This window comes from Erinaceus europaeus, unplaced genomic scaffold (assembly GCF_950295315.1).
Source record: "Erinaceus europaeus unplaced genomic scaffold, mEriEur2.1 scaffold_532, whole genome shotgun sequence".
Taxonomy (NCBI): domain Eukaryota; kingdom Metazoa; phylum Chordata; class Mammalia; order Eulipotyphla; family Erinaceidae; genus Erinaceus; species Erinaceus europaeus.
In genome coordinates, this window is record NW_026647991.1 from 1 (window position 1) to 10,772 (window position 10,772).

At 44.2% G+C, this 10,772-nt stretch overlaps 1 protein-coding gene across 2 annotated transcripts; it reads left to right on the forward strand.

Moving 5' to 3' along the window:
- Nucleotides 1–2,149: 2,149 nt before the first annotated feature.
- Nucleotides 2,150–10,474, forward strand: LOC103126653 (olfactory receptor 7A5-like). Of its 2 annotated transcripts, XM_060184600.1 has the most exons (2): nt 2,150–3,052; nt 10,025–10,474. In XM_060184600.1, the coding sequence occupies exons 1-2, from the start codon at nt 2,150–2,152 to the stop codon at nt 10,154–10,156; spliced, it is 1,035 nt and encodes a 344-aa protein (XP_060040583.1). In that variant the 3' UTR covers nt 10,157–10,474. The 2 variants fall into 2 exon arrangements, with proteins under 2 accessions (XP_060040583.1, XP_060040584.1); XM_060184601.1 differs by lacking the exon at nt 10,025–10,474 and having other exon boundaries at nt 2,150–3,302.
- The last annotated feature ends 298 nt before the right edge of the window (nt 10,475–10,772 follow it).

Consider the following 10,772-nt stretch of genomic DNA (forward strand, 5'->3'; position numbering starts at 1 on the left):
AATCTTTCTCATGAATAAATAAATAAATTCTTTAAAGAAAAAAATGTTACATAGATAAATAGAAGATGATCTTTGATTTGTTGATAGATGATAGATACATGATGACAGATGATAGATGACAGACATAGATTAGATAGATAAATGATAGATTAGAAAGATGATTGAGGATGATAATTGATACAACAGATAGATGATAGATTAGGTAGAATAGATAGATATAGGTTAGATAGACAAATGACAGCTATATAGATGAGAGATAATAATAGGTGTCAAATTGATAGATGATAGATAGATAGATAGATAGATAGATAGATAGATAGATAGATAGATAGATAGGATCTTCTCCTGGGAATTAGGAGACTGGAATTTAATAAGAGAAACAAGATGGTTCCTCCCAGGGCTCAAAGTGGACACGCCTGTGTGTCTCGTCTTGTTGTTCTCTCTGATCTCCAGAGAACTGAGTCTCTCAGGGACCACAGTGTCAAAAGATTCCCTCCTTAACAAGACTCCTGGGACTCCCACCCCGAAAGCCACAGACACGGTAAATGGTCCTGTGACGCCCACTCACCTAGACGTCATTCTCACGGGTGAGGGGACCGTGAAGCCGGGACTCAGCTCGTGGGGACCTACCTCATGAGTGGACGCCCCAGCCCTCCCTTCCTGGAGGCAGAAGCTCCAGCCTCAACCACAGCTAAGGAGGAATCTGGAGCCTGGAAGTCAGGCAGTTCCCTGAAGACTGCTGGGTAAATCTCTCTGTGAGAGCTGTGGATGCAGGTTAGAAAGGATTTTTTTATTATTTCTTTCCTAGTGATTTAAAATGACTAACCAGATTGTCAGATCACAGGTATACAGTTCCACACAGTTCCCACCAGCAGAGTTCCATGTTTCACCCTCCATTGAAAGTCTCCCAATTCTTCATCTCTCTGGGAGTCTGGACCCAAATTCTTTATGAGCTGCAGAAGATGGAATGTCTGGCTTTTCCACTGGATATAGACTTTGGCAGATCAATCCAGACACCCAGCCTGTCTCTGTCTTTCCGTAGTGGGGCAGAGCTCTGGAGAGGTGGGGTTCCAGGAAACATTGGTGAGGGCATCTGCCCAGGGAAGTCATCTTGGCATCATGGTAACATCTGCAACTGGATGGCTGAAAGGTAAAGCAGAACAAATTGTTGAATAAGCAGGAACCTAAAGGGAAGGTATAAAGCAGAGGAAGCTCGGGGTTTGGGGTGGGAATAAACTAGGAAATCTATCCTAGGCATGTTTCTAAGGACTCATGACTAATAGTTTTTGCCTGAGCCTAACAGCTATCATGCAAGTGAACTAAAAGTATTGTCTAGGAACATGGTGTCAGAGTTGAGAACAGATCTAGAAAGCTGGATTAGGGCAGAGAGTGACTCCCAAACATGAGGAAAGTATATAAAAATCATTAATTGTTGACCCCCTCCATCTGACCCAGGGCCCACGTCTATTCCTACTCCACACAGGAGCCTGTGTGACCTCTTTGCTCAGTCCTTTCTGCCCTCCCATTCCCCTATCTGTTTGCTCCTTTTGTTGCTGCTGTTTCAGTTCCCATGTCTATGCTACCACAGGCGACCTCGCTTGGAGCCAGAGTTCCTTTACTTTGTCTCCTGCAGGACTCTCTTCAGTAATTCTCGCAAGACAGGGTGACTTGTAGCGAATTCCTTTAGTTTCTGTTTGTTTGGAAGCTGTTCATTTCTCCTTGGTCTTTGAAGGAGAGTTTGGCAGGGTGGAGGCCAGGCAGTGGCACACCTGGTTACATGTTTACATTGCAAGGACCCAGGTTCAGTCAACAAAGACCCAGGATCAAGCCCCCAGTCCTCACACGCCTGGGGAAAGCTTCACAAGTGGTGAAACAGATTGGCAGGTGTCCCTCTGTTTCTCTTCCTCCCCCTTCCCTCTTGATTTCTGCCTGTTCTATACAGTAAAGAGAATTAATAAAAAATTAAGAATAAATAAAAATTTTAAAATATCAAGATAGCTTGGCAAGTTAGCATATTCTTGATTGATAGTTGTTATTACCTCTCAATACGGGAAAAATCTGCTTCAGTTTCCTTCTTGCTTCTGGGGGTTGCGTGGAAAGAGCTGGTGGAATTGTCATTCTTGCTTGCACGATTGCTTTCCTCAGAAATATGCAACCTGGAAACCAAACCCAGACCTCAGGCTTCATCCTCCTGGGGCTCTCAGAAGAAGCCAGCTTGCAACCTATTCTCTTTGGGCTCTTCCTCTCCATGTACCTGACCACGCTCATCGGAAACCTGCTCATCATCTTGGCCATCATCTCAGATGCCCACCTCCACACCCCCATGTACTTCTTCCTCTCCAACCTGTCTTTCACAGACATCTGTTTCACCTCCACCACTGTCCCCAAGATGCTTCTGAACATGCTACTGAAGAGCGAAGCCATCACCTATGCAGGCTGCATCACCCAGATGTTCTTTTTCATGCTCTTTGGAGGTGTGGATAACTTTCTCCTGAGTGTAATGGCCTATGACCGTTTTGTAGCCATCTGTCACCCCCTGCACTACACGGTCATCATGAACCCCAAGTTCTGTGGCACCCTACTTCTGGTCTCCTGGGTGTTCAGCGCCCTGGATTCTCTGCTGCATGACTTGATGGTCTTGCGGTTGTCCTTCTGTTCAAAGATGGAAATCCCTCACTTCTTCTGTGAGCTCATCCAGGTCATCCAACTGGCCTGCTCAGACACCTTCTTGAATAATCTGGTGATTTATGTGGCTACAGGTCTGCTGGGCATTATTCCACTCACAGGGATCCTCTTCTCTTACTCAAAGATTGTCTCCTCTGTTTTGAGAATTTCTTCAGCCAGTGGCAAGTACAAGGCATTTTCTACCTGTGGGTCTCACCTGTCAGTGGTCTCCTTGTTCTACGGAACAGGACTCGGGGTCTACCTGAGCTCAGCTGTTATGGAGAACCCCAGGGAAAGTGCCATTGCTTCTGTGATGTACACAGTGGTCACCCCCATGCTGAACCCCTTCATCTACAGCCTCAGGAACAAGGACATAAAGCAGGCCCTGGTCAAACACTTCAAGTGAGAAAAATACTTTGTCATAATCATCTTCAGGAGTGCCAAGAAAATGTCCCATTTCTGGATGGGATCACCACCGCAGGACCCTTGACCCTAACCCTTGGGCAGCCAACTTGGATGTTCTACCAAGCTGAACTCTGCTTTCCTAGCCCTGTGATTATATTTCTGATCTGTTTTCCTACGTATGCTTAAGTGTTTTTTGTATTTCCCTGGTCTTGAAATAAATGAAATAAAATGTCTTGGAGTTTGTCTTTAACCATGCTTGTGGCCCAAATTCAATCCTTGTCAGTGCCTGGAGAGCCACTGTCAGGCTCTAGAGTCTTGCCACTCTGTGTGTCTCTCTTGTTCTCCCTCCTTATTAAAGAAAAATAAAGTCACCTAGGGCCAGGCAGTGGTGCATATGGTTAAGCACACTCATTACAGTGTGCAAGGACCCAGCTTCATCAGTAGGGGGAAGGCTTCATGAGTAATGAAGCAGGGCTGCAGGTGTGTCTCTTTTTCTCTTCCTCTCTATCTTCCCCTCCCCTCTCAATTTCTGGATGTCTCTCTCCAGAAAATAAAGATAATAAAAAAGTAATTTTCAAGAGCATAGAACCTTAAAAAATGTCACTACATAACCAGTGATATCATACATGTATGATGCCACCTTCTCAAAATAATAAAAAGATAAAATTTTAAAGTCTTAATGTTGATTTTTCTTTGTGTATTCCTTCTTTGGTGTAATTATATTCTAACATTTATTGCTACCATCCTTTTGCTAGCTTTGGACTTGGATTGCTGTTCCTTCTCTTGTCCCTTGAAGTTCAAAGTCATCTTGTTAACCTGATACCATCTCTTTAATTGTAATTGATGTTTTATGAGGACGAACATCCCTCTTGCTGAATTCAATAAACTTGGGATGTTAACTTTCTATTTGGAGTTCTTGAGTGTTTTTTTTTTCTTTCAATGCTTGTTTATCCTTTGTCTCTTATGCAGTGACTTTCCAAAGTGGATTTTGTTCATAAATATCAGTCTACACTTTTTCTTATTGATTTCAAGTTTCATTCTGCTGTGGTCGAAAGAGACATTTCATATGATTTTAATGTTGCAAAAGGTTTACTTGTAAGATATAATTCACACTGGGTTCCCAGTGATTTTCACTGGTATTGTTGGTTGAGAATATCTGTATATTTGGCTCCCCCCACTTCTATTTTATTTGATAGGACAGAGAGGAACTGAGAGGGGAGAAAATGGTACAGAGGTAGAGACAGACAGAGACCTGTGTTTGTTAGGCCATTAGATTACACTGGTTTTTGAGTCTACTTTGTTAATATCAGGTGTTCTAAGATGATTTTATTAATTAGGAAACATTAAAAAGTATAATACAAGTTGTATTTGTGCATTTTCCAATTTCACAAGTCTTCAAAACCCTTTAATTCTCTAAAAAATATTCAGTATAATTCTCCAGTAATCTTTCTTTCTTTCTTTTCCCTTTTGTTGCCCTTGTTGTTTTATTGTTGTAGTTATTATTGTTGTTATTGTAGGAGTTGAGCTAAAGTTAATAAATGTAAATAGTAATTAAAAGATAGGCCTGGACTCTGGTAACCTGAAGGCTAAGCAAGCAATTAGAGAGAGCAATTCTCGGAATTTAAGGCGATCACCAGCTGCAGAACCTTGAGCCTGTGAAGTGAGAGATAACCACAAAACCAGACCTTGGGAAAACATCTCCCGGAGCCTGGAGTCAGAAAAAGAGATAACCACAAGGTTGTAAAAGAAACCCCCCTCATTGTAAAACTGCCATGTAGTTACTTTGTAGACCTGAGCTTTGCCACGTAGACTGTTCATTCTGAAGCCTGTATAAGCTTTAACAGGACTTAGAGTGGGGGTTGAACACTAGAGGGCTGCTGTGTCAGTGTCTCGGTGTTTTCGGCCCTAGCACTAGCAAATAAAAACGCTTTGTTTTTACATCACTTTGGCCTCTTGGTGATTTTCTTCAGATAGCCAGACCCAACATTATTGATATTGTTGTTGATGTCGTCGTTGTTGGATAGGACAGAGAGACATGGAGAGAGGAGGGGAAGACAGAGAGGGGGAGAGAAAGACAGACACCTGCAGACCTGCTTCACCGCCTGGGAAGTGACTCCTCTACAGGTAGGGAGCTGGGGGCTCGAACCGGGATCCTTACACCTGTCCTTGTACTTCATACCACGTATGCTTAACCTCTCCACTAATTCTTACGCTGATAAATTGCCATTTAGCAATACTGTCATTACTTGACTATACATGCCTTGCCTTGTCTGCAGACCTAGTTCAAATCTTGTACCAGAGAACATCCAATAGCACCAGGGAGGTGTCTCTGTCTCCCCTCTCTCTCTCTCATCTGAATGAGATAATGCCACCCCGAGAGCAGCAGAGTCTCACATGTGAGACCCAGGATTCTAAAATTAGTTGATTAAATAACTAATTAATTAATTAATTCCAGGAGACTGGAAGGTGGTGCACCTGGTTAAGCGCACATGGTGCTAAGCACAAGGACCTGTACCAGGATACAGGTTCAAGCCCCTGCTCCCCACCAGCAGGGGGGATGCTTCACAAGCAGTAAAGCAGGTCTGCAGGCGTCTCTCTTCCTCTCTGTTCCCCCCTCCCCTCTCAATGTCTCTCCGTCTTGTACAAAAATATGGAAAAAATGGCCGCCAGGAACAGTGGGTTCATAGTGCTGATGCGGAGCCCCAGAGATAACACGAGGCAAAAAAAAAAAAAAGAAGAAGAAAGAAAGAAAGAATAAATACAAAATTTTAATTTTCTTCATTTTTATTTTTCTCCCCCTCTTTTTTATTGTGTAAGAGATGGTTAGGTTTTCTCTTCAAAGGAACATGAATAGAACAATTGTTCAATTGTTTAATATAAAAAATTTAATAATTGTGGTCTATAAAGCAACTGTGCTCACTAGTTCTGTTGCAGAAATTCATCCCAAATACAAGACCAGAACCTGGTGAGGTGAAAAAAAGCGAGATTTTATACATCAGTGGGCAAGAGGGGTGACTTCCAGCTTTCTAGGACTTTTTCCCCCCTTTTGTTGCCCTTGTTGTTTTTTATTGTTGTAGTTATTATTGTTGTCATCGCTGCTGGATTGGACAGAGAGAAATGGAGAGAGGAGGGGAAGACAGAGAGGGGGAGAGAAAGACAGACACCTGCAGACCTGCTGCACCGTCTGTGAAGTGACTCCCCTGCAAGTGAGGAGCCGGGTGCTCGAACTGGGATCCTTATGCCGGTCCTTGTGCTTGGCGCCCCGTGCGCTTAACCCTCTGCACTACCACCCAACTCCCTAAAATTTTCTCTTTTTATCATTTGGGAAAGGAGGCATTGAACACGTAGGATGTCACTGTCTATGGGGGGACTTTCTTTTATGTTTCATATTCTTTAATTTTTTTTCATTATCTTTATTTATTTATTGGATAGAGACAGCCAGAAATTGAGAGGGGAGAAGATAGAGAGGAAGAGAGACAGAGAGACACCTGTAGCCCTGCTTCACTACTCATGAAGCTTTCCCCCTACAGATGGGGACTGGGACTTGAACCTGGGTCCTTGAACATTGTAATGTGTGCACTTAACCAGGTGTGCCACCACCTGGGCCCAGGTAACATTTTTTTCTTAGGATAGAGAGAGAACAAGAGACACACACACACACAGAGAGGAGAGAGCCTAGAGCACGGGAGTGGCTTTCCATGTGCTGACAGGGATTGAATTCAGACCACAAGCATGATTAAACACTAACTCTAGCACATCTTTTTCATTTTATAAGACCAAGGAAATACAAAAACAGACAAACAAAAGCCCTGTAAATTCACTTAGGAAAACAGATCAGAAATATAATCACAGGGACAGGAAAAAAGAGTTCAGCTTGATAGAACATACAAGTTGACTGCCCGAGGGTTAAGGTCAAGGGTCCTGCTGGTGCTGATCCCATCCAGAAATGGGACATTTTCTTGACACTCCTGAAGATGATTATGACAAAGTATTTTTCTCACTTGAAGTGTCCCTCTTGATCTCTGCCTATCTCTAGCCAATAAATAAAGATGACATTTAAAAAAAAAAAAAGAAAGAAAAAAGGAGTGCACACAATCTGTTTCTAATACTGTAACAGAAAGCCAACTGCTGTTAGTCCCACAGTGGGGAAGCCTGGAATGCGTCTAGAAGGGAGCCCCAGAAGCCTGCTGTAAGCCATGGGACTGCAAGGGCGAGACCTCTCAGCCGGGTTGTAGGGACTTTGAATCTCATCTCGGCCATACTCCGACTCCTCTTCCTCTTAGGGCTCTGCATCCTGCTGACATCACTGGGGGTCGTGGCCTGGGGTGAGTACATCCAAACAAATTCAGCCCGTCTCTGGACATGGACAATTGAGAACTGGATTCTCTCTCTTTTTAAATTACATATATATATATATTAATTTCTTTATTGGGGAATTAATGTTTTCCATTCAATAGTAACTACAATAATTTGGACATGCATAACATTCCCCAGTTTCCCATATAACAATACAACCCCCACTAGGTCCTCTGAATCCTTCATGGACCTGTATTCTCCCCACCCACCCACCCCAGAGTCTTTTACTTTGGTGCGATACGCCAATTCCAGTTCAGGTTTGACTTGTGTTTTTTTTTTTTTTCTGATCTTGTTTTTCAACTTCTGCCTGAGAGTGAGATCATCCCATATTCATCCTTCTGTTTCTGAATTATTTCACTTCACATGAATTTTTCAAAGTCCATCCAAGATGGGCTGAAAGCGGTGAAGTCACCATTTTTTACAGCTGAGTAGTATTCCATTCTGTATATAGACCACAACTTGCTCAGCCACTCATCTGTTGTTGGAGACCTACCTGGGTGCTTCCAGGTTTTGCCTATTACAAATTGTGCTGCCAAGAACATAGGTGTACACAGATCTTTTTGGATGGGTGTGTTGGGTTCCTTAGGATATATCCCCAGGAGGGGAATTGCAGGGTCACAGGGTAGGTCCATTTCTAGCCTTCTGAGAGTTCTCCAGACTGTTCTCCACAGAGGTTGGACCCATTGACATTCCCACCAGCAGTGCAGGAGGGTTCCTTTGACCCCACACCCTCTCCAGCATTTGCTGCTGTTACCTTTTCTGATGTATGACATTCTCACAGGAGTGAAGTGATATCTCATTGTTGTCTTGATTTGCATTTCTCTGACTATCAGAGACTTGGAGCATTTTTTCATGTGTTTCTCGGCCTTTTGGATCTCTTCTGTGGTGAATATTCTGTCCATGTCCTCCCCCCATTTTTGGATGGGGTTATTTGTTGTCTTGTTGTTGAGTCTGGCAAGCTCTTTTTTTAAAAAAAACTTTCTTTATTTGCTCTGATAGGACAGAAAGAAATTTAGAGGGAAGAGAGGGAGAGAGACAGAGAGACACCTGCAGCCCTGCTTCACCACTTGGGAAGCTTCCCTGGTGAAGGTGGGGACCGGGGGCTCGAACCCGGGTCCTTGTGCACTGTAATGTGTGCGCTTAATCAGACACACCACCAGCCCCCACCGTCATACACACACACACACACACACACACACACACACACACACACACACGTCAAATCTGTATCTGTAACCAAGAGCTGGTCCTGGTATGCGTCTGAGTCTGGTCAACCCTTCTTTCCATCTGGTCAACCCTTCTCTCCATCCATACTCAACTGGCACCCGCCATCTTGGGAAGGTCTCTGAGCCCCTTGTTTGCAACTGACAGCTGCCATCTTGAGAAGGTCTTCAGTCCCAGGTGTCCACTCCCCACAGCTCCCTGTGCCCGATGCCCACGACACGCCTACTGTATCAACGGGACTTCCTGCAGGTGTAACCCTGGCTTCATGTCTCTATCTGGAAAGACCATCTTCAAGAACCCCTCGGAGGTCTGTACAGGTAAGTAGGCTTGAGGGTGGCGGAGGGGGGTTCGTGAGAAATTGGGGAAGCACTCATCCTCCCTGGGTCCTTGAAGTCTTGGCATTAAATTTTCTTTACATTTTTAACAATTATCTTCATTTACTTATTGGCTAGAGACCACCAGAAATTGAGAAGGGAGAGGGAGATAGGGAGAGAGACAGAGAGAGACTCGCAGCCCTACTTCACCACTCGTAAATCTTCGCCCCCTCCTTGCAGGTGGGGACCGGGGGTTCGAACCCGGGTCTGTGTGCACTGTGACATGTGTGCTTAGCCCGGTGTGCTACCACCTGGCCCTGGCACTGAGTTTCTTTACAAGGGGATAGGAGACGGGGGACAAGGAACAAGAACGACAGGTCTCGGGACTTTAGGTGTTGGCAAATGAAGAACTGAGGTGGCTGGAAGAGGATTGGAGAAGGAGATTGTTGACTTTTTCTTTCTTTTTCTTTTTGTGCTCAACTCTGGCTGGTGGTGGTGCTGGAGAATTAAACCTGGGACTTCAGAGCTTTGGGCAGGAGAGTCTGTTTGCAGAACCATCCTGCTGTCTCCCCCACTCTGACATGACGACATGTTATTTTTATTAGTGATCTAATCAGGATTCACAAGATTGTAAGATGACAAGGGGACGGGGGACAAGTCCACATGGTTCCCGACAATGGTGACATATTTTAAAGAGGGTCCAATTGTACTTGTGAAGCATTGATCATCTTGCCTCCCAAAGTGATCTCAAAACAAATTGAAGATATACTGAGATGTTAGGGGAAGTGTGATGCTTTTGTTTTCATAGGAAAATACAGGGGCAGGCAGTAGTGCAGTGGGTTAAGTGCACATGGAGTGAAGTGTAGGGACTGGCATAATGACTGGCGTAAGGATCCCGGTTCGAGTCCCCGGCTCCCCACCGGCAGGGGAGTCGCTTTCCAGGCGGTGAAGCAGGTCTGCAGGTGTCTGTCTTTCTCTCTCCCTCTCTGTCTTTCCCTCCATTCTCCATTTCTCTCCGTCCTACCTAAAAACAACAACAGCAATAACAACAACAGCAAAAGGGAAAAATGGCCTCCAGGAGCAGTGGATTCGTAATGCAGGCACCCAGCTCCAGCAATAACCCTGGAGGCAAAAAGAAAGAAAGAAAAAGAAAAATACACCATGGGAGGCCAGATGGTGACACACCTGGTTAAGCACTCACAGTCACATAAGTACACAAGGAGGAAAGTTTCATAAATGGTGGAGCAGAAACGCAGGTCTCTCTCTCTCTATCTTCCCCTCCTCTTTCAATTTCTCTCTGTCATATCAAAACATAATAAATAAATAAATAAATAAATAAATAAATAAATGCCACAGGAGCCGTGGATTTGTAGTGAAGGCACCGTGCGAGCCCCAACAATAACCCTGAGGGCAAAAAAAAAGTAACAAGAAAAATGAAAACAAATCTTTTAAAAATTAATTTGAGAAAGAGAGAGAAAAATGAGAGTTTCATGCTCACGGGTCAGCTGGTCTACCACTATCTTACCTACCAGACTACAAAAATAAAAATTTAAAAATATATTTTAGAGGGAGTTGGGTGGTAGCACAGTGGGTTAAACACACATGGCACCAAGCGCAAGGACCGGCGTAAGGATACCGGTTCGAGCCCCGGCTCCCCACCTGCAGGGGAGTCACTTCACAGGCAGTGAAGCAGGTCTGCAGGTGTCTGTCTTTCTCTCCCCTCTCTGTTTTTCCCTCCTCTCTCCATCTCTCTGTCCTATCCAACAACGACGACATCAATAACAACAACAATAACTACAACAATGATAA

Excerpts from the sequence above, each read along its gene's own strand:
- LOC103126653 (XM_060184600.1), top strand. The coding sequence starts at position 2,150 with ATGCAACCTGGAAACCAAACCCAGACCTCAGGCTTCATCCTCCTGGGG. Across the intron at positions 3,053-10,024 it reads AGGACATAAAGCAGGCCCTG|GGAAAAATGGCCTCCAGGAG; the intron begins GTCAAACACTTC and ends CAACAGCAAAAG.